This window comes from Bos grunniens, chromosome 13, assembly GCF_055505025.1.
Source record: "Bos grunniens cultivar Pamir isolate PY7600 chromosome 13, Bosgru_T2T1.0, whole genome shotgun sequence".
NCBI classification, from domain to species: Eukaryota; Metazoa; Chordata; class Mammalia; order Artiodactyla; family Bovidae; genus Bos; species Bos grunniens.
In genome coordinates, this window is record NC_141177.1 from 7,743,834 (window position 1) to 7,767,786 (window position 23,953).

At 45.4% G+C, this 23,953-nt stretch overlaps 1 protein-coding gene and 1 long non-coding RNA gene across 7 annotated transcripts in view; one reads left to right on the forward strand and one right to left on the reverse strand.

Annotated features, from left to right (window-relative positions):
• Window positions 1–23,953, reverse strand: part of EYA2 (EYA transcriptional coactivator and phosphatase 2) — a 263,186-nt gene that overhangs the window by 38,556 nt on the left and 200,677 nt on the right. For all 3 annotated transcript variants that reach the window (XM_086331564.1, XM_086331566.1, XM_086331565.1), the window contains exon 10: window positions 3,316–3,405. In XM_086331564.1, coding sequence (XP_086187690.1) covers window positions 3,316–3,405 — 90 coding nt within the window. The remainder of the gene's footprint in view (window positions 1–3,315; window positions 3,406–23,953) is intronic.
• LOC147360076 (uncharacterized) lies at window positions 5,853–13,920 on the forward strand. Of its 4 annotated transcripts, none has more exons than XR_015138941.1 (5): window positions 5,853–5,954; window positions 8,724–8,968; window positions 10,781–10,920; window positions 12,077–12,218; window positions 12,753–13,920. It is a non-coding gene; the product is annotated as an uncharacterized LOC147360076 (long non-coding RNA). The 4 variants fall into 4 exon arrangements; XR_015138940.1 differs by having other exon boundaries at window positions 8,724–8,874; XR_015138943.1 differs by lacking the exon at window positions 10,781–10,920 and having other exon boundaries at window positions 8,724–8,874.

A 23,953-nucleotide genomic window follows, 5' to 3' on the forward strand; every position in this document is an offset into this window, starting at 1 on the left:
AGTAGGGCCTGGCGAACGCTAAATTCTCCATAAATCACTGCTGCTTGTGGAAGCCGACCACCTAATTTACAGACAGCACTGCAGGCTCAGAAAAAGGGATCAGACTTTGCTCCTTAAATGCCATCATCTAACCATTGGCCCAGGAGCCAGGCCTTGCACTGGGCTCCGCAGACAGCACGCCTCTGCCCAGCCCGGAACAGCCTCCCTGCAGAGCTCCACGAGGCTGCTCTTCAGATTTTGACAGGGGCTCCCCGGCACCAGCAAGCAGTATGTTTTCACTTGTGTGAGTCTTAACTTCTCCATTGAGGAACGTGGTTTCAATTCTGCCGAGGTGCCCTTGGGGCTTCTGGCATTGGGGACATTTTGGAAAAAAAAAAAAGTGTAGAGAATAAAAACAAACTGTCTTCCCTGAGTAGCTCCAGCTGGTAATTAAGATGGTTTTCTAAGAGGTGCGACTTTGACTTTGGGGCCAGTGAGGAATAGCAGAGGGGGCAAGGGTCTGAAGATATGGGCTTGAACTCACATACAACGGTCCCCTCAAAATACCTGGCTCTGAGTCTCAGTTTCAACCAAGGTGGACAAAGCCCCTACTGTGTATCTGCCTTTCTATTGCATAAGAGCTTCAAACGCTTATGTATTTGCCTCACAGTTTGGTATCATCGGGCTTCCCTGGTGGCTCAGATGGTAAAGAATCTGCCTGCAGTGTGGGAGACCAGGTTCGATCCCTGGGTTGGGAAGATCCCCTGGCAAAGGGAATGGCTACCCACTCCAGTATTCTTGCCTGGAGAATCCCATGGACAGAGGACCCTGGCGGGCTACAGTCCATGGGGGTCACAAAGAGTGGGACACGACTGAGCAACTAACACACACTTGGTGTCATCGCTGGAGTGTCCCAGACATCTCAGACCCCAGGTGCACTCGACAGAGGGATGGATTCTTCACCTCCCCTGTGTTGCCCATCACAGAGAGAACAGCACCATCACCCAGGTCAGGCTGAGTCCAGGAGTCTCTCTTGCCTCCTCACTCTCCCTCATCCCCCTTGTCCAACCTGTGAGCAAGGCCTCTTAGCTTTACCACCATCCCTAAGTGCACATCTTCCCATCTCAATCAACCCGTTTTTCTTCTTTTGCTTGGAGGTACCTCTATGTTAGTCCCCCAGTCTCTCCCCTCCCGCTCCTATTGCCTGTTCTCCATGCAGCAGCCAGAGTGGTCATTGTGACACATAAGCCAGGTCACGTGGCTCTTCCTGTTTCATGCTCCCCCGCCCCATGGCTGTCCACAGCACTCAGAATAAACCCTGATGTTTATGGCTTGTGTCTGGCTCACGCCTACCTCTCTAGACTCATCTCTCTCTGCTCTCACTCACTCACTGCAGTCACGTGGCCTTCTCGCAGAGCCTAGAAGACATCACACTAGTTCTCACCTCAGGGCCTTTGCACCTGCTGACCCCATCTCCTTTCATCTCTACCTGGCTGACCCCTGCCATCATTCAGGCCTTGGCTCAAATGCCATGTCCTTGAGACACCTTCCCTGACTCCCTCGAGAACGAGAATGCTGTTACTCCAACCTGTTCCCTCACTATCACACCTGACTGTTTTATTTTCTTCACATCCTTTTTGTTTACATATTTGTTTGGCTGTTTATTGTCTGGTCTCCAGGGATTTAAGGTGAATCAGACAGACATGGTCTCTGCTCTCATATAAGTAATATTCTAAGCAGGATATAGGGAAAAACTAAATCTACCCTGGACTTTTCAACTACAAGGGCCAATAGTTTTCATTTTTTGCTAAAGCGACTTGGGTTTTGCTATGTGTGATCAGTGGAGTCTTTACTACATTAGGCTCCATAATACTTGCCGAATTCAATTGCCATGTTTTTTTTTTTTTTTCAATTTAAAGATTTAAGCTCTTTCTCTCTCTTTTTTTCCCCCTCCAAGATATGAGAGGCCTTAGTAAAGAGAGCTTGCATGTTGCTTTTGGTGAAAGAGATAGTTTTGGGCTTTGATGCTACTGGCATTTTCCACTACTCCAAAGCTCTCTTTCTTCCTCAGCAAGTTTCTATCTCAATCCTCTCTTAAAAAAGAGGCTGGACAGAGGGCATCAATCCCATTTCACACACGTGAGGACTGAGGCCCAAATGGCTTGTCGAGACTGGACAGAACACAAGACCGATCATTTCACCAAGCATTTTCCCTCTGGAACTCTAGGACAGCAGAACAGAAAGGAAACCCTGTATCCTTTCCTGATGATAAATACTGGCAATGCTCCAGGCTGGCCAGGACAGATTTGAAATTTATAGCCTTGATGTTTCTATTTCGCAGTGGAGTCCCCAGGGATTTTTCAGATTCTAGGAAAAAATATTCCTACCAGGATAAATAGAATTGTTCTTTCATAAGCAGTTATATTTTAGGTTGCCTTTATTTTTCTATCTGTTAAGCCAATAATGAGAATATAATTTACAAATCTAGAAGATTCCTATGTTAATTCTCTTATCAGACAACCTTTCCTTACCTTGGAGAAAGCCGTTTGCTTTTTCATTAGGGGAAGGTAGTGCATTTTATTTCCTTTCTTGCTTTTGCTACCAGGAAGCTCACAGACAGACTCTGAATTGCTGTCATTAACCCAAGCCAGATTTTTATTTTTGTACAATGCTTCAGCCTTATTCATTACATGGCTTTCTGTTCCTTTGTGTTTGCTTTAGTAGATCTATCTTAAATATGTTTTCTATTTGAGATTTTTCCCCAATCTTTCGGACACAGGCAGTGTATAAACAAATGAATTAAATTTATTCCTGAAGCTGCTCTCCCCCTTCTCCCATCTCCCTTGCTCCTTGCTTAAGGGCACAGGAGCTGATACTTTAAATCAGCATGCTCCCCCTCCCCTTTCTCTGTGTAAAACATGTTTTCAGGGGAATGTAAATTGTTTTTAAAAGCTTCCATCCTGGCCCGCTGCTAATTATTCCTGACCCAGGAGGATCCATACTAATTTGCCTTAATAAACTTTATTAAATAGTAAATTTCAGGAGGAAGAAACTGCACAGCTTTGATTGGATTAGTAAAACTGCCAGTGGACATCACCGCTAGAGCAGAGAGAAAAGCCCATTAACCGCAGAGGGAATCCGGTCAAGTGTGTTTCCAATAAGCTGTGGCTGGCCACAGTCCTATGCCTTCTTGGGGGTTGCAAGCAAAAGTTTCTAGCCTCCAAATGAAAAAGAAAAAAGGGAAAACGAAAAGGCAGTGTCTCCGCCCCCAAACCAGATGCAGGTGATTAAATAAAGCAACTATGGAATGAAACAAGTAATCAAACAATTCCAAACCTCCAGGTCATTGAAGAACAGATGTGTGTCTGCGAGGTTGAAGATCATTTCCTCCATCATGAGGCCGATGCGCACGGACGCCGTGGTGTCCTGTTAGGAAGAAGAGGAGAAGAGCGTGCAAGTGGAGTTGGTGCCATCTCAGCCTGCCCTCCTCCGGTCCCACCTGTGAACGGTGCTTGTGGTCTGTCTTCATCTCTGTGGCTCCCACACGGCCTAAAATGTGTGTCCAGGTGGGCTCAGGGTGATAATGTTGCACAGCTTCTGGGATTTCACGTCTACCTTTTCATCATTTCTATTTATCCTCATCAGTGTTTAAATCTGCCCCCCAAATGCCTCTGGAATGGCATCTGTGTTCAGTGTTGCAAGAACCACAAATGGCTGGAGGAAAAGAGAACCTCTTGGAAAACAAGACATTTCAGGGAGAGCAGTATAAACCATGTATAAACTACTGGCAGACTTGGGATCTTGGTTCTCTATACTGATCAGTCTATGATGCTGCCTTCCTGCTCCAGATGTTTAAAAAAAAACCACTGTTATCTAACAAGAGAGGATTAACTATAAAAACACAAACAAAACCCACTGTAGTACATCCATACCAGGGAAAACTAGGCAGCCATTAAAAAAAGGGAGTCATGCTAGAACTCCTGACATGAAAGAATCATCCAGAAACACAGTATTAAGGAACAAGAGCAAATTGTATCACAGTACACTGTGTAAAGGGCATCCCAGGTGGTAAAGAACCCGCCTGCCAATGCAGGAGACATAAGAGACGCTGGTTGGGTCCCTAGGTTGGGAAGATTCCCTGGAGGCAGGCATGGCAAACCACCCCAGTATTCTTGCCTGGAGAATCCCATGGACAGAGGAGCCTGGCGGTCTACGGTCCTTAGGGTCACAAACAGTCAGACACGACTGAAACAACTTAGCACGCATGCAATTACTGTGTAAAACACAGTGAACAATAAAAGGGTCCATTCTCTCGCCCTCTCGTTCCTACACACATAATGTGTAGACTGCATTACTCTTCATCCATATTTGGGGTCCCTTCCTGAAAAGCTTCTCCCTGTAGGGAGAGGATACACGCCAGGCGCTGGCAAACTACAGCCCGCAGGTCAGATCTGGCCTGCTGTCTGTTCTGAATGGCTCACAAGTTGAGCGATTTTTACATTTTTGGAGTGTGTTGTATATGGTTGCTTTTGGGCTTTGAAGGCTGAGGTGAGTAGTTGTGACAGATCCTTCCCGATCCTAAAGTGCTATCTGGCCCCCTGAAGACAAAGGCTGCTGACCCCTGATTTAGAGGTTCCCTGTGGAACTCAACGGTGACCACGTGACTTGCTTTGGCCAACGAAATGTCAGCAGAAGATATGTTTCACTTCTGGTTGGAAGGGCCTTCTCCGGTAGCTGGGATGGTAAAGAATCTGCCTGCAGTGCAGGAGACCCAAGTTCGATCCCTGGGTCAGGAAGATCCCCTAGAGAAGGGAATGGATAACCACTCCAGTATTCTTGCCTGGAGAATTCCATGGACAGAGGAGCCTTGTGGGATCCCAGTCCATGGGATTTCAAAGAGTCAGACACAACTGAGCGACTAACTCTCCCCCCTCCCTTTTTTTTCCACTTCTGGTTGGAAGCTTTAAGAGCTAGTATATGGTTTGCCATGCTCTCTTCCCACTTCACAAGGCTAAATGTTCCAGCTACAAGTGACTCGTCAGCTTGGGTTCCAGAATAAAGCTGATGAGTGTCAGAGCTACAACAGACCACAACGGGCATGTACCATAAATAAGAAGCAGGTGAGATTCGGGGCATGTCTGTTGCTGCAGCATAACCTCACTGATTCCAACTGATACACGTGGAAAATATAGAGCATACACGTGGGAAATATAGTCATAATGGTTCTCAGCCCTGGCCGCACACTTTGTTGGCGTAAGGAGCATTTACAAATCAATAAAATCACAATGGCTGCGGGTGGGATCCAGGCACGAGAAAAGTTTAAGCTCCCCACCTGATTTCAATGTGCAGTCAAGGTTAAGGACCACTGATCTATAAGGAGAGACAACACTTAGTAACAGTCCTCGTTAATATCTGTTAGGTGCTTTCTCTGTGCCACTCTCTAAGTATTTATTGACTCATTTAATCCCCACAATGCTCTCTGAGGTGAGCACTTAATATCTTCCCATTTCAGAGATGAGAACACTGAGGCTCACAGAGCACCCTGCTCAAGGTGCCACAGCTAGCGAGTGCCGGGATCTGAAGCCGGTAATCTGGTTCAGGGCAGCTCGGCTTCAGAGGAGGCCTCGGAGCGGCCAGGATTGGGAGAGGAGGAAAGGTGGCCTTGACCTCCATACACCTCTTTTCCCAGTTGAATTTTTCACCAGGAGGCTGTATTACCTCTATTATAAAAACAAATAATGAATGACATAAACCCATCTTGACCCTTAAAAAAATAGAAAATCGCAGCTGGTGATCTCAGCTTCACACACACAACTGTGAAGAATCAAGCCCAGGAACACAGCCATTAGGTGAAACACCTCATTAGGGCTTCCATAGCCAAAGCTTAGCACGCCAGGCCCTGGCTGGAAGTCGCATGGTAGAGTGGTCCATGAAAAACGAAGAGGAAATGGGGAAAACAAACTCCATGGAGCCAAGTAAGGAATCACTGTGTGACCTGGGGAAAGGTTTGGGGGGTGTTTCCACATACTGCTCGAAACCAAACCATTTCACCTCCACAGGAGTGCACACATTCTTTCCTAGTGAGGCTGTTTGTACGCCTAACCACCTATGCCCAGACCTCCATGTGCTAAGTGGGAAGCAAGAAGCAGCAGCCATCTAGATTCATCCACTGAAAGGATTTATTCAGAAAAATGTCAACTCTCAGGCCAGCACACAAAACAGGAAAAGCAATTACTGTAGACAAAAATGGCTTACCCGTGACAAGTGTTTGCATGGTTATAAGAAGCCGAATCCTCTACATCAATAAAGCTGAAATGATGACTTACTGATATTGGGAGGGTGTGGAAACAAAGTCTACATGTGTGTGAGAGGCAAGGGTGGGTGAGAAGAGAGAGCTAAAGCCTTACATTGTAGTTTGGGAAGCCAGAGATCCTGCCGAAAACAGAAAAAAATCATGCAGTGGGTAAAGAAGCAGGTTACTTCGGAATTTGAAGGTAAATACCCAAAGAATCAAGAAGAGTTGAGAGTTGTTGCCTCTGGGTGAAAAAACAGGGTGGGGTTGGGGGGAAATCACTGGGGACTGCTCGCTGCGTTTCATAATCCCTTCCTTTGGAGAAGACATGAGTTTTAAACTCTACGCATATATTTCTTGGATTCAAAGAAAACAAAACAAAAGGAGGGGCTTTCCTGGTAGTCCAGTGGTTAAGAATCCAGCTGGCAAAGCAGAGGACACGGGTCTGATCCCTGGTCCAGGAAGACTCCCTATGCTACGGGGCAGCTAAGCCTGTGCGTGACAGCCACTGAGCCCGCGGGCACCAGAGCCCAAGCTCGACAACGAGAGACGCCACCGCAGTGAGAAGCCCGAGTGCCGCAACTGGAGAGAGCCCGTGCAGCAGTGAAGGCCCAGTGCCGCCAGAAAGGGAAACCTCGGCAAGCAACGTTACCCTCCAGTGTACACTGGGTGCTTAGTCACTCAGTCGTGTCCGACTCTTTGTGACCCCATGGACTCCAGCCCGCCAGGTTCCTCTGTCCATGGGGGTTTTCCAGGCAAGAGTTCTGGAGTATAGGCAGTTGCCATTTCCTTCTCCAGGGGATCTTCCCAACCCAGGGATCGAACCCAGGTCTCCCTTATTGCAGGCGGGTTCTTTACCATCCGAGCCCCCAGGGAAGACCAGAGTAAATACTACCCTAGAGAAAAATCCATATATGTGAACAAGGGATGTGTAAAAAGATGCTCATTACAGAGTTGTTTGTAAACTGCAAATGACTGAAAACTATTTAGCTGTCCACTAAAGAGATTAGAGAAATAAAATGTAGAATATTCGTGCAATGGGAAACTAAATTCAATGGAAACAAATGAACCAGATCTCCAGTTGTTAACATGGACACATCAAAAAAATATTGACTGAAAGTACATATCAGAGAGTTATATACTGCATGTTATTACCATTTATTGGAGACATATAAAATGTTACTACATATTTTCCATGGGCCCTTATATATCTGTAAATATCTGCAAAGCTATATATCCATAATCAGAACAGTAATTACCTTTGGAAAGCCGAGTGGAGGGGAGAGAGGAATTAGAAGTGATGATCAAAGTGAACTTTAGCCTTATCTAGAATGTTCTCAATTTCTTTTTTTTAAAGAGAAGAGATTCAAACATTTCTGGGATTATTAAAAACTGAAACAAAAACTTCAAGACACCCAAAGGTTTCTGAGGAGAACTTTTAGAATACCTAACTACTCCCTAAGCATTCTTATTTCAGTTTTTTCTAAAATCTGCTTGCATGCTGTCTATTAGATGATTTTAAACTGTGTAGTGGGAACCTCTTTTCAAGATACTTGATAAAAACTAGTTCTGCTGAGGTGGAAAAGTCTAGAACAGCCCAAGAAAAGCGCAACTGTCCCTGTAGTTAAGTGACACACAGTGTTACTCCGGGCCAGACCACTGTATCCAAGTAGAAAATGTTTTTTTCAGGGTTGTAAAGACTGAGAAATGAAGAAACAAAAATTGGTGGAGGCTGAGCATGAATTAATGTGAGGACAGGGTGACAGGGGTTTCATCTCATGCTGCCCTCTGAATGCATCCCTGACATGCTCTATAAACACACCATCCTGGTTTGTTAGCTTAATTCACCCCGTGTAGCTTGGAGAGGGAGGAAGCCCACCTGAACTAGCACTCCTCCCAAAGAAAGCCTAAAATATGGAGTCTTTGCACCATGTTTTTCCAACTAATAAAAGGACTAAATGAAACAGCACACGTGTAACCCCCAGCCCAGGGTCCAGGATATCAGGCACTCTACGAGCGCTGGTTATTGTCAAAACATCCCAGTGCGCTTCCTCGCGTTTCTGTAAACCCAGCAGGAATATCCCGAATCAGATGGTACCCTACGAAAGATGTGCTTTATGAAAATACCATCTCACATGAAAACCATTTTCTTAATCATTACATACTCTTTGGATTAAAAAAAAAAATCGGTGGTTAATTTCTTAAGTAACAGCAAGAAACAGATTGTGCTTAAGAAACAATCAATTTAAACCAGAATGGAGAACTGAGAAAAGGGAGTTTTTCCAAAACAGGCTTCGATTTGTAACTTGTCTGTGGAAAGGACTGCGCTGGGGGCCGTTGGGGTCGGGCGGATGGAATGTCGTCTTTGACTCAAGAATCTGTGGGTGGTTCTCTCCCCACGAAGGTACAAATCAGACTGCAGATTTTTTCAATGTGCTCTCATGTTCTACAGATTTGTCAGGGTTCGGCTTTGATGACGGCGAGGTGGGCTTCGCACGCTTTCATTTAGGAGGCTGATGAGGACGCTCCAAGCACAACAACCCCCCTCGAGGCAGACGCTGTGGGTCTGGATGCAGCTGTAACCTAATTATCACGCATTCTTGGTGAGGTTCTCTTAATTAGAGGAAGATGGTGGGGGTGTTCACCATATGGGCCCCTCAAAGATCTGCCTTGTGGATCAGTAAGTTATCTTGTGAGGTACGGCTGTATTTCCTGGATGCGGGCGGAGAGGGTAAGAGCCTTAAAACAGAAAGTCTTTTCCTAAAACGAAATTAATCGAATATCAAACAAACTTGAGGAAAATGGCATGTGGATTCCTGGAGGTTTCAAAATCTGAATGCAAAAAATTCTTCGGGGTTAATTTAGATGTTAATTTAGATGACGGCAATTGTTTTCTGTCAAGTGCCTTCATCACTCCCAAATATCTAAGCTCTCCGATTTAAGCCGTATTCTAAGAGGTCTTCTGCCCAATCCCTGTGGATTAGGAGGAAACCATTTTCATTTCTGAAGGAGTCCAAGTTTTGAACCAAAAAGTCGTATGTAATGAATCACAGCTCTGTTCGTCCAAAAGAGAATTTCCTTTATTGAATTTTCCAAGTTTTCTATTTTAAGCACATAACGCTTTTGTAGTAGATGGTTTAATTCATCATTTAATTCCGTTTATAATTTAAAGAGGTGAGAGCCACACTATTCAGCATCACAACGCTTTGAAGAAAAGAAAGGCACACCCCCAAATTCATCTTGAAATTAACTTATAAGAGTGTGGTCTTTTTTTCTTTTTTTTACAGCTGGCTGGATAATAATAATAGCCAGTCATTACTGAGTGTTTTGTAGTAGGTTAAGAGTGCGGGTTCTGAGCCAGACTGCTTATTATGTTCAAGGCTAGTTCCACCTCTTACCACTAGATGACTTTGTACAAGTTACTTAACCTCTGTGTGCCTCAGTTTTTCATCTGTAAAATGGGGTTAATCAACTCATAAAATTGTTATTAATACAAAGGTTAAACGAGTTTTTCAAAGAGTAGGTTGTCATCCGGGAGAAGGCAATGGTACCCCACTCCAGTACTCTTGTCTGGAAAATCCCATGGACGGAGGAGCCTGGTAGACTGCAGTCTATGAGGTCGCTGAGTCGGACACGACTGAGCGACTTCACTTTCACTTTTCACTTTCATGCATTGGACAAGGAAATGGCAACCCACTCCAGTATTCTTGCCTGGAGAATCCTAGGGACGGGGGAGCCTGGTGGGCTGCAGCAGCAGCAGGTCGTCATCCTTTTAGTGAATGTTTACTTTAAAAATGACCAGCTTAAAAAAGACAAAAAAAGAATGAAAGAAATATAAGAGAATCTGCTGCTGCTAAGTCGCTTCAGTCGTGTCCGACTCCTAGCGACCCCATGGACTGCAGCCCACCAGGCCCCTCTGTCCATGGGATTTTCCAGGCAAGAGTACTGGAGTGGGTTGCCATTGCCTTCTCCGATAAGAGAATCTAGGGGATACTAAACTACGGCTGTCAATTTTTATAAAGTTTTACTGGAACACAGCCACGCCCACTTGTTTGCTCATCGTTTGTGGCTGCTTTCGGGCTATAATGGCAGCGTTGATCGCTCCTGCAGAGCCTAGCCTAAAGCCTAAAATATTTATTATGCCACCAGGGAAAAATTTACCAATCTCTAGAATAGATGACACTCCAGTGTTCTTGCCTGGCGAATCCCAGGGACGGGGGAGCCTGGTGGGCTGCCATCTGTGGGGTTGCACAGAGTCGGACACGACTGAAGCGATTTAGCAGCAGCAGTAGAATAGATAACGAAACATCAAAGTACATCATCATATGCAAATTCATACGAAAATATTGGGGGATCAGATCCCACTGTTTCTAAAATCTACTTCTGGATATTCTGGTTACACGAATACATTTTCCATTTTGTCTTAAACTAATGTGTGCTGTTTCTGTTGCATGCAATTGAAAGATTCTTGACTCTGCTCACAGCTTCCCTGTGTCTGCACCCAAACAGGTATATTTCAGTCAGAGTGGCAATGACCACAGGCAAGTTCAAGTGCTTCTGCACATCTTAGGAATAACTGAGCCTTTCCAGGCAGCACTTCAGAAGACTGATGGCACCTCTTACTCCCTCAACCCTAAAGTGTTGTGAAGGCAAGTGCACGGAAGGGCCTGTTTTATTTTCTGGTCTTAGGGCCACAGTCTCTTTTTTATATAAGCATTGCCTAATGGAGCAAGTGCTTTCCTCCAATGAGCACCACAGATTGCCTCCACCATTCACCAGGTATGCGTGAAAGTGGCCACAGGCAAGAAGCTTCCTGAAGCAAAGCGACTGAGAACATTAACTGCGGAGTCAGCAGGACCTGGCTTCAAATCCCAGGACTGCCATTCCCCAGGGACATGACCTTGGATCAGATGTTCACCCTCCCTGGGTCTCAGTTTCCTCACATGAATATAAGCAAGTGACTCCTTTCTAGGGCTCCCGTAGGATAATGAGTGCGATATGATTTCCTCCTGGTGCTTGGGTATATTATTAGCACAGGCAAATTAGCAAAAAGGCATCAGAGTCCACAACCTTCCATCAGAACGCTTTCCCCACTTAGAAATTCCCGTGCAGTAGTTTGACCTGGTATTTGCTAAACCATGGCCATTCTTGTAACACCTTTGCAAGTTTCACACACTGCAGAGCAGCTGTGTTAACTTAGGATTTTCCTGTAATTGAGCTACCCTTCCTGCACATTTTTTTTTAAACAAACACAGTTCAGAAAGAAACTTGTCCTCACAACTGCAGATGGCAAACCTGTTCCACTCACCATCGCAGAAAGTTAAACACAAAGATGAGCATGTATGTTAGTTTCTTGTGGATGCTGTAACAGATCACCACAAATTCAGTGGCTTGAAACAACGAAAGTTTGTCCTCTTACAGAGTTCTAGACATTAGAAATCTAAAATCAAGGTGTTTCAGACTTCCCTGGTGGCCCAGTGGATAGGAATCTGCCTGCCAAAGCAGTGGACAGGGGTTCGATCCCTGGTCCGGGAAGATTTCACGTACCATGGAGCAACTAAGCCTGTGTGCCACAACTGCTGAGCCCCTGTGCTGCTGCTACTGAAGCTTAGAGCCTGTGCTCTGCAACAATGACACCCATGCGTCACAACCAAAGAGTAGCCCCCGCTCTCTGCGATTAGAGAAAAGCCCGTGCAGCACCGAAGATCCAGTGCGGCCAGAAATAAATAACATAAATTAAAAAATTAAGTCAAGGTGTTCCTTCGGGAGCTTTCAAAGGCAAATCAGTTTCCTTGCCTTTTTCAGCTTCCAGAGGCCAGTGCATTCCTTGGCATCGGCTCCTTCGCCGCAGCCAGTTCCTGCCATCGACTCTCACCTCCCGCCTCCCTCTTCTGAGGACTCTGTGATTACATTAATCACACCTGTTAAGTCTCTTTGGCCATACAAGGTAACATTCACAGATTCTGGAGACTGGGACCTGAACACCTTTTGGGGGCCCATTTGTCTGCCTAACACACAGCATGCAATGAAAAAAAAAATGACAAAATGCTGCTCTTTTGGGTGTGTGATCTCATATACCATGTTTTAAGGCAGTTGTTTAGTCACTAAGTCATGTCTGACTCTTCGTGACCCCATGGACTGCAGCCCACAAGGCTCCTTTGTCTATGGGACTTTTCAGGCAAGAATACTGGAGTGGGTTGCTATTTCCTCCTCCAGAGGATCTTCCTGACCCTGGGATCGAACCCGTGTCTCCTATGGCTCCTGCATTGCAGGCGGATTCTTCACTGCTGAGCCACCAGAGAAGCCTGTTTTAAGGCAGAGGTTCTCAGCAAAGGTGGCATCTCCCCCTAGAGAGCAGTTTGCAAGTTTGGGCAACACTCCTCCTTGTCATAACTGGGGGGAAGTGGCATTTGGGGAGGGTTGATATTGTGATTTATAGTACGAAATATATATTTGGGTTTTGTCCCTGTTTCTGGCACAGAACTCCTAAAGCCCTTGGAATTTTTAATAGCCGAGATATGGAAGCAGCCTAAGTGCCCATCAGCAGTTGAGTGGATAAAGACGATATGGTGTGTACATACAACGGAATGTTACCTGGCCGTGAAAAAGAAGGAAATCTTGCCATTCTGACAACACGGATGGAGCTGGAGGATATTTTGCTCAGTGAAATAAGCTGGACTGAGAAAGACAAATACTGTTTGTTTTCACTTGTATGTGGAATCAAAACACCAAAACAAACCAACATAAAATGAAAACAGACTCATAGATACAGAGAACAAACAAGTGGTTGCCTGAGGAGAGAGGGGTGGGCAGAACAGCTGAAGAGGATTGAGAGGTACACGCTACCAGCTGTAAAACACGTAAGTCACGGGGATGTGATGGACAGCACAGAGAACACAGTCAACCATACTATAAAACCTTTTTATGCTATGAAATCTATAAAAATACAGACTCGTTATGTTTCATACCTGAAACTAATATAATACTGGGAGAAGGAAATGGCAACCCACTCCAGTATTCTTGCCTGGAGAATCCCACCGACAGAGGAGCCTGGCGGGCTACAGTCCATGGGGTCACAAAGAGTCAGACATGACTGAGCAACTTTCCCTGGGGTGATGAACATATCCACGTGTTGGGAAGGTGGCACACCCCAGTTGCATGTGGGTGCTCCTGTGCTGGGGACCCTTCTGGACCCTCCTTATGTACGCCACATGGCTGTTCATCCGTATCCTTCATGATATCCTTTGTCATAAACTAGTCCCTGTATGTAAGTGTTTCTTTCAGTGCTGTGAGCTCCAGCACATTAGTTGAATCCAAGGAGGGGGTCATGGAACCTCTAATTTATAGCCAGTTGGTCAGAAGCACAGGTAACAATGTAGATGTGCAACTGGCATGAAGTGGGGGCGGGCTTGTGGGACTGAGCCCTTAGCGAGTGGGATTAACCCGGACGCTGTCTTCAGGAAGACAGTCAGAACTGAATTAACTGCTTGGTGATGTTGGGAAATACACATTAGAGGGTGCCAGGGACACAGGACAGTCATTTGTAATGAAAAATTGTCACACATCCCACGTAACTTTCCCATTTCATTGCTGGACACTCTTGTTATAAAAAAACCTGTTTCTAATTATCTGAGCCTAGCCTGTAACTCATGTTTTTACTTTATTCCCAAGGGGCCTTTAGATCATCACTGAGAGAGGGAGACGGTGAGGGAGGCTGAAAGCAAGCACATTTGTATACTGGGCTATATACGGCTAGCTAGCTTCCACTCACCTCCAAAGCTGTTGTCCACACAGCAGCAAGATCGGTCTTTTTAAAACAAAAACCAGAACTGTCCCTCCTCTTTTAAAACCCATCAGCATCCTCTGGCCCTCTGAATAATGCCAGCATCCTTCACTTTTCCACTCTAACCCACTGGTCTGCTCTGTGAGCTTGCCAACTCGATACTGCCTCAGGGCCTTTGCACTGGCTGTTCTCACTGCCTGGAATTTCCTTTCCCCAGATGCTTTCCTGGCCGGCCCCTTTGTAACATTCAGTTCCCACTTTCAATACCAGAAAGACCTTCTCTGATCATCCCGCCTGAAGTAACCTGGGTGCTGACCCTCCACTCATGTGGCATCTCATTACGCTGTTTCAGTTTTTAACAGCATTTACCATTATCTGGAAAGATCTTATGATTTCTGATGCTTCTCTCTCAACCAGAACACAAGCTCTCTGAGAGCTACTGCTATGTAACTCGAACCTGGACCGGGTACGAGGCAGATGCTCGGTTAAGTATTTTTAAAAATAAATATTTAAGTGTGTGTAAGTCTTTTGTATATTAGCACACTTCCTCCTCAAAATATCTTGTCCCTAGTTTACAGATTAAATGAGATTCAAAGCGAGGAGGAGATTCAAAGCGACAGAGCTGGGATTCAAACCCAGGACTGAAGCGGAGCAGATCCCTCTGGTCCTTGTGCCTTCTGCCCACCTCCCCCCACTATCAGGCCTCTGCCTGCCTTTGGTCGGTGGAAAACTTTAAAGAATAAGTTGAGTCCAAGAAGTGGGAAGTGTGCAAACAGGAACACAGTCAAAGGAGCCTGAATAATAATAATAATGTAGTCGTTAAGCATAGTCAAGGACCTTTAGTTCTTTCTCAAGGGCTGTAGATAGTATGCTGAGCCAAATCCTGTGAGTTGTCTTATAGATACTAAAATAGCAGGTGGAGAAGTTAGCTACATGATGACCAGACTGTACCCAGGACATGAGCTACCGCGATTCTGAAAACTGGCCACAAAGAAATGGAAACAAATGGACCCTGGAACTGAGGATTAACTGGACCTAAAACAATCAAGATGACACTGGTCAGACCACCGATGACCCATCTGAAGATGACTGTCAGAGATGACTGTGCTGTTTCTGCATGTACCCCCCCGCCCCCAAGACTTCTATAAAAGCTCTTGCCCATTGGTTGCCAGTGGTGGTGGTGGGGAGTTGGCCTTTGGACAGACGTCCGCCACCCTCCCTCTGAGCTGCCGGTATCTGAAATAAAGCTAACTTTCCTTTCCATCAACGTGGCCTGCTTTTGGATTGGCAAGCAGCCGGACCCCACACACTTTCGGTAACAGGATTACCAAAGAAACCAAAATCTTATCCATTTTACTCACGGAGTATGTCTTCACAGGAACTATTAACAAGTGCTTTATTAAGAAAAGCTACAGTCATATTACCACCAGAATTTTTTTTTTTTTTTTTGGTAAATGTCTGATTTAAAACTGTTGAGGTCTACTTTTAATGAACAAGTGAAGTGAAGTCGCTCAGTCGTGTCCAACTCTTTGCGACCCCATGGACCCTGGCTACCTGGTAGCCTACCAGCCGCCTCAGTCCATGGAATTTTCCAGGCAAGCATACTGGAGTGGGTTGCCATTTCCTTCTCCATTAATGAACAAGGGACCCATTTAATTAAATTACACTTCCAAAGTTAAGAGAAATGACAGGTGGTTGCCATGCAAAAATCAGCCTGATCCTTTTCTCAGTCTCAGGCTAGCTTTCCTTTTTAATAACTGCTGGGCTTCAGAGTGGATAAAAGGAGAGACCACGTGCTGGGGAAGGATGTCCCTTCATTGCCCCTGAGCATTTGTGCCTCTCATTTCCCAGACGTGATGTGGAAAAAAAAAGTTACCCAGTAAATCCCTCACTTCTTAGCTGTCCCCCGCTCCCCACTCCCCAAGCCAGGAATGGCTCTTCAGGAACCAGACGCTTTGGCTGAGATTGGAAGTCACATCTCTTGAGCTGGCCTTGAAGGACTCTGAATCCTCTCTTGGCTCCCCAGCCTTCCGCCCCAACCCCTGATTTATGAGCAGCCCATAACTTTTTAGGATGTCATTGTATGTGTCAAAGAGAGATGAGTCGGGGGAAGGCCCATCCTGGTAACCAATTCAGGGCCTCTCTAGATCTGTGAATGTTACCAAATGCAATGCTTCCAAAAGAAATTTTCAGAAAAAAACCAACCAAACAATGAAAAACACAACTCCCGTATGCACGTTATCTTGTTCTCACGGGGATCAAAGGACGGCAGCTTCCAGGGGCAGTCTCTTTCACCCTCATCACAGGGGTCTCAGGTGAAACGCCAGTCAGTCCTTCAACATGAAGAGGGGGCAGCCCACGGTCTTTCCTCCAAGATGCTCCTATGCCGACATCCTACAGGTTAAACCACTTCCGGTCTAAGTGGACCCAGCCCCAGGTGTAAGCCTTCCTGGACTTCCCACTCCAAAGGCATCTCTGAGTGCTCCCAGCGGGAAGCAGGTCTAAAGAGGCATCCGGAGATTTCCAAACTCTTCTCTTACCCTGAAGCTTCTTAGGTGATGGAGTTAGTTAACCCTACTTCAAGCTCCTCACAAGGCATTTTCTTAAGGAAACATGTATAACCAGCAGAGGTAGATGTTTGTGAGTTCGGGATGTGATCTTGCTAATTACTTGTTAATTAGCAAGCTCACAGCTAATATTCCTGTGAGAACTCAGCTCCTTAGATGTGTTTCTGAAAGCTAGCGGCATGGTTAACAGTCAAATTCACTAAGAGACTTCCTTAGTCAACTACTTTATTCTTATTTTTTTGGGTCACACTTCGTATCTCGTGGCAGTGGTCCCCAACCTTTTGGGCACCAGGGATCGTTTTGTGGAAGACGACTTTTTCATGGACTGGGGTGGTGGGGGGATGGTTTCAGGATGATTCAAGCACATTACACCTATTATGACATCAGCTCCGCCTCAGATCGTCAGGCATTAGACGCTGGAGGTGGGGGACCCCTGTCTTGCAGGATCTCAGTTCTTCAATCAGGCATTGAACTCAGGCCATGGCAGTGAAAGTGCTGTATCCTAACCACTAGACCACCAGGGAACTCTTAATTACTTTAAAAACAAAAGTTTGGGCTAGTTCTTTAGGAGACCGATAGGTGGGTGCATGAACCTGCTTTTGTGTGTTTACAGAATATCTCTGGAGTGAAAAACTGGAGCTCTTGATAAATCAGGGTTGTTCAGCCTCGGCACTGTTGACCCTTGGAGCCAGATCATTCTTTGCTGGGGCTGTACTGTCCATGGTAGGCTGTTCAGCGACATCGCTGGCCTCTATCCACTAGGTGCCAGGAGTATCCCCCTCATCCAGTTGTGAAAACCAAAAATGTCTCCAGTCAAGCGCCCGGGAGGCCAAAGTACCCTCAAGTGGGGAACCGCTGCTCTAATTCCTTTAAAATTAATGAAAGGCTTGGCTCTTAGTCAATTAACTCTGTAATTCTAGAGTGGACAACCTTATCAATGAAACTAGCTTTCTAAATAAGTGACAAGTTAAAAAATTCTTCGATCTCCCAACCAGCTGAGTGTAAGTGCCGTTCTGTTTCAAAAGGCCACGTGGCCCAGTTGTTCGGCGTCACCACTGCAGCCAGGCCCCAGTCTGCAGACTCGGGCTCTGTCCTTCTTACTAGGAGGTCAGTGACTGCCAGAAGTCGCTGTGCCCATCTCCTGGCCTGCACATGTGGGTAACCAGAGCATCTACTCCTAAAGTGATGAGAGTAAACGAGCTGATGTATGTAAAGCTCTTTAGTGGATACTGAGTTGGGGGCAAGCGCAGAGGGTCTGTCATCCTTATTCACAGAGTTACCTTCTCCGGGGCCTCACTGGCCACACCCAACGCTTGCACTGGGCCGTCCCTTTCTCGGGTGCCACCTGAAGGGGCCATCAGGGGAGACATGGAGAAGAAGCTTGGTTTGGCGCTTTGTGATCTTGGCCTTTTCCTTCTCATCCCAGCACCCAGACCGCCACAGGCCAAGCTTGTGTCTTGGCGGGCACCCTGTCTGGGCTTGCAGACTTCTGCAAAGGGCAGCCTTGCCTACCTTGGAGACAGTTCACAAATTCAGGCAGCCTGCCACGTGTGTTCGCCTGGCTTTTCTCTTGTGTAGATTACCCTGATGCCCCCAACTTGGGGTCAACGTGCTTTTGCACCGATTCTGGAACACAGTGCTCTCCCTCTCCCTTTTAAAGAAAAAAGAAAACCAAACGCACAAACACACAAAATCAACCAGAGCCATCACGCCATACAAGCCAACTGGGCCTTAAAAAAAACACTGCCAAGTAGCTGTTTACAAGCTGAACAAATAATTACTCTGCCACAAGGAAGAAAAGTATTAATTAAAGCTATTCATTAAACCAGCCTCGCTATTCTGTGGGGTTTATCTCTTGGAAGTGTCAGCCAGAGGTTAGGGACGGATTAACACACAATGGAGGGCTTTGCCAGTTAAATCTCCTCCTTGTGGTTAGCTTTTAATAATAAAGTTGTCATTAAAAGAAAGAATTTAATGGTTTTAATTGGGTTTAATTACTTGGAAACTCCTGGAAAACAGATCAGCTTGTTTGAAAGAGAAAGACAAGTAAATGATGGTGGTAAAGAAAAAAAAAAAAAAGGTTGATTCACATGTTTAAACAGTAAAGCTGAAAAAAAAAAACCAAAAAAAAACTTGGCTTCTTTGGCAGTTTCATAGGAGAACACAGAAAATAGAAACGATCTTCTTAGCTCAGCAAATGGGTCTATTTGTATTCACAAGAACTTTACCAAAAAAACCAGAAGGATAAATGCCCGTCATCACTGAATCACAAAAGAATCAAACTGACTACAAATGATAAAATCATAGTTAAATTGAAGAGAACAAACAAAGATGTCTAAACTGGTTCTTCTTTTGAAGTTTTACGCAACTACTCAGCCTCTTAAGATTTTTTTTTATCCTTTGAAAAATGTTCTTTCAGCTGGAGGTGTCTGGCAGCTTTAAAAGCATTTCCCTAGGATGTAAATTTAAATGCAAAATATTAAATAGATAAATGGAGCTGTGAAAGTGGATTAGGGGGACCGACTATCTGGATGTGCCTAACTGAGGAGGTTCCTGGGACTTGGCACCTTGAATGTGAAAACTGGGAAAGTTCCAGATGACCCAGATGAGATGACCACCCTAACTCGAGTCACCATTCATGACCAAGGGGCATTTGAGACCAGTGCATTTCTGGAAGTTCACACCAAATGCTTAGACCAGGGCTTGACACCCAGCAAAGTGGCTCCTGCTTCTGTCCAGGAATGGGCACGTCCTCATCAACACTCTTGAGTCTTGTGCTTTTCATTATTATTTTTATTACTATTATTTGTAGTGGTAGTGATACATTCAGAGAAGGCAATGGCACCCCACTCCAGTACTCTTGCCTGGAAAATCCCATGGACGGAGGAGCCTGGTAGGCTACAGTCCATGGGGTCGCTAAGAGTCGGACACGACTGAGCAACTTCCCTTTCACTCTTCACTTTCCTGCATTGGAGAAGGAAATGGCAACCCACTCCAGTGTTCTTGCCTGGAGAATCCCAGGGACGGGGGAGCCTGGTGGGCTTGTCTATGGGGTCGCACAGAGTCGGACGAGAGAGGATATTCTTACACAACCAGCAACATGCTTCTAAAGATGTAGCTCTTGGGACTTCCCTGGTGGTCCACTGGCTAAGACTCTGAGCTCCCAATGCAGGGGGCTAGGGTTCGATCCCTGGTCAGGGAACTAGATTCCACACAGCTAAAGATTCTGGATTCTACAGCTAAAGATCCTGTGTGCCACAAATAAGACCCAGCACAGCCAAATAAATATATGATAGATAAATAAATAAATAAAGATGCAGCTCTTTAAAAGACATTCATTCACTCATTATTACTTACGGTTATATTTATTACAGACCACCAAAGTGTGCTTCCAAGAACTGGGCAAAGTGCATTCTATACATGGAGTGATAAAGACTATGGAAAAAATACAGCAAAGGATTTGTGTTGTGTGGGCTGTGCGGGAGGCGTTGCATCTCATAGGACGGTCAGGGAGGTCCTTGTGTGAATCTGTGCATCTGAACACATCTTCAGGAGGAGAGGGAGGAAGCCATGTGGGAGGAGGAATGGTTCAGATGGAGGGAAGCAAGTGTTCCAAGGCCCTGAGGTCGGGTGTGGCTGGCAGGGCGCGGCTGGCAGGGCTGAGTACCAGTGTGGCTGGAGTAGAGAGAGGAAGAGGAGGAGTCCTAGGAGATGAGGGCATGGAGGTAATGGGCCAGACCCTTCAGAGCCACATCTAAGGGCGTGGCCCCTGGTAACTGGGTCAGATTTGTCTTCAAGCGCTTACTGAGCACCTACTATGAGCTGGGTAAGAACATGCGTGTTCTTGGCTCTCATATGGCTTAAAACATACACATGGAAGCTAAGGGCTGGTGTTCTTGTCTTCCCAGCATCCATGCTGTTACCTTCTGGTAACAGTATCCTGAGTGTTTGTGTGGGGGCGGGGATTCCATCACTCCCCATCTGTGTAGTCCCAAGGGGGCTGTCTCAACCTACATCCACCTTTGAGTGACTGGCTCTAGCCAGGCCAAGGAGAGCTTTGTCTGGCACTTGGTTGGAACTCCTGGGAAAGAGTTACTCTCTTTTTACAACAGTTATCAGGCTGGCAGTCCTGTGTTGCTTGGGGGCATTTCTGCCATCACACGAGAAAAGAACAAAGCCAACCTGAAGAAAACAGAGCCAAGGGATGCAAAGAGGCTGACTTCTGTTGACACCGTTTGAACCTCTGGATTCAACAATGCCCCTGAACTTTTTGGTTATAAATGCCAATAAATTCACTTTTCTGTTTAAATCAGCTTGTGCTGAGTTATAATGGAGAGAAAATTAACCTGACCACTAATTACGGGGCATATAGACTGTGCTGTGCTAGAAAGCAGAGATGTGGAAGGAAGTAAGACATGGTCACAGTCCCTGCATTTGAGCTCTGAAGTCCAGTGAGGGAAAGACACAAATCAGTAGGTGATAAAATAATTAGTGAAAAATAGAAGAGAGTTCTAAGGGAACACACCGGAAGGACACCTAACTCAGTATAGTCAAGGATAGCTTCCTGGAGGCAGAGATGTCTAACATAAGACCTGAATGCTGAGTGAGCATTAGCTGGGCAAATGAATGGCAAGTGAGAAAAGCATTCCTGGCAAAGGGAACAGAATGGATAAAGCTGGGGGAGTCTGTTGGTGCAACCGTAGGCTGTAGCTGAAAACAGAAAGATGAGAGTCTGGGAGGTGAGGCAGGACAGAATGGAAGGAAGACCAAGGTCATGGAAGGTCTGCAAGCCAGCCCAGAGGGTCTGGACTTTATTCTGTGAATGAGGCACAAAAGCCAGCAAGATTTACAGAGACTAAGTAGCTCACTTCAAGGAGTGAAACACGTGCCTTGCTGATCTGTCAATTTCCACCTCTTGGTACAAGAAATATTTAACTTTCCCCTTAACTCTTCTTAGAGAAAGACAATAGTGCAAGCGAGATAGGAATGACAGCTGACACGTGGCCTTCATGTCAGGGAGGCAACAGGGAGTGGTGGGGATTGTGGCCAACTGGAAGCCACCTACCCCACTGAAAGGAACCAGTTGCTATGCAGCTCCAGCCAAGTGGTGACCTTTGGGAGTGTGGATGCAGCATGGACAGATCTTCTGATTTTTTAAGAGAACCCAGAGCCTTAATTTCTGTGAAAATCTCACAGTTAAAAAATGCTTCATTTAAAGTCTAGTTGATTGATAATACTATATTAGTTTCAGGTGTATAGCATAGTACGTAGATTCAGTACTTTTACAGATTATTCTCCATTAAAGATTATTACATGATAACAGCTATAATTCTCTGTGCTATACAATATATCCTTGCTGTTTATCTAAAATCTCCGCATTTGGGACTTCCTTGGTGCTCCAGTGGCTAAGACCCCATGCTCCCAATGCAGGGGACCCAGGTTTGATCCCGGGTCAGGGAACAAGATTTCACACGCTGCAGCTAAGAGTTTGCAGGCCTCAACTAAAGATCCCACGTGCCACAGCTAAAAGACCCTGCATGCCACAATGAAAATCGAAGCTCCCAGGTGCCACAAGTAAGACCGGGCACAGCCAAACAAAGAAAGAAAACTCATCATCTGACGGGACCTTGTAAGTTTTTGCACAGCAAAGGAAACCATAAACAAAATGAAAAGACAACCCAGGAACTGGGAGAAAATATTTGCAAGTGATGTGACCTACAAACAACTCATCCAACTCGATAACAGAAAGACAAACAACCCAATCAAAGGCTGGGCAGAAGACCTACCCAGACATTTCTCCAAAGAAAATATACTGACGGCCAATAGGCACATAAAAAGATGCTCATCATCATTAATAATTAGATAACTTCAAGTCAAAAGTATGATGAAGTACCACCTCACACCATGTAGAATGGCCATCATTAAAAAGTCTAAAAATAGCAAATGCTGGAGCGGGTATGGAGAAAAGGGAGCCCTCCAACACTGCTGGTGGGAATGCAAACGGGCACCGCCACTGTGGAAAGCAGCAAGGAGGTTCTTCAAAAAACTGAACATAGAGTTACCATATGATCCAGCAATCCCACTCCTGGGTATATATCCAGAAAAATTGTAATTCAAAAAGATACATGCAGTCCTGTGCTCATAGCAGCACTCTTCACAATAGCCAAGACATGGCAACAACCAAATTTCCACAGATGAGTGGATAAAGAAGATATGGTACACACGTGCAATGGAATAGCCCTAAAAAGAACAAAATAATGCCATTTGCAGCAACACGGATGCACCCAGAGATGATCACACGCAGTGAAGTCCGACAGAGACAGACAAATGCCATACGGTATCGCTTTTACTACGTGAAACCTAAAATATGACATAAATGGATTTATCTATGAGACAGAAACTGACTCACAGATATAGAGAACAGACTGGTAGTTGCCAAGGGGGAGTGGAAGGTTGGGGGAGGGACAGAGTGGGAGTCCTGGATCAGCAGAGGCAGGCTCTTATGTATGAACAACAAGGTCTGATTGCATAGCACAGGGAGCTGCGTTCAATGTCGTGTAATGAACCATAATGGAAAAGAATATATATATATAAAACGGAATCACTTAGCTGCATAGAGGAACTAATACAACACTGAATACAAGACACTGAATACAACTAATCAACTACACTTCAATAAAATAAAGCTTTAAAAAAATCTCTCCAGTTTGAATGGTGGCAGCTGACTTAAACAATGTAACCCAAAACTATGTTTGAGAGTCAGGTGTAGTCCACAGCTCTCCTCTTGCCCACTGGGGGAAATCAGGCATTGGAAGGACCTGGAGTTGGACTGAAGGTCTGAAAGCTGTGCATGGAACTTGGAGGTCTTCTGATGGGCTGTGCTCTGCTCAGTGGCAGAGGGGCTTTCAATGGCCTTTGGAGTTTGGGGTTTGATCCTTTCTCTGCCGCTTAAGAAACTGGTAGTCGAAAATCCAGGTGTGTCCTGGATAGAATGAGGATCACATATACCTTGTAGGTTTATCTTAAGGACCAAGGAGATGACTCATAGCCCACTGCCACGCATGCAGGGAGAGATTTGCATTTTTTATTCCTGTAATTGAAGGCTTCTGGGTGTGGGTTATAATATGCTAGAAACTGAAAGTCACTGTAAAAGTATACTTTTTTTTTTTAACTCCAGACACTTAAATTCAACAATGAATTAAATGGACAAATTCCTCAAAAACCACAAACTACCAAAACTCACTCAGGGTGAAATAGCTGTAACTATTCAAGACACTGAAATCAAAGTTAAAAACCTCCTGAAAAATGAAATCTCCAGGTCCAGATGGTTTC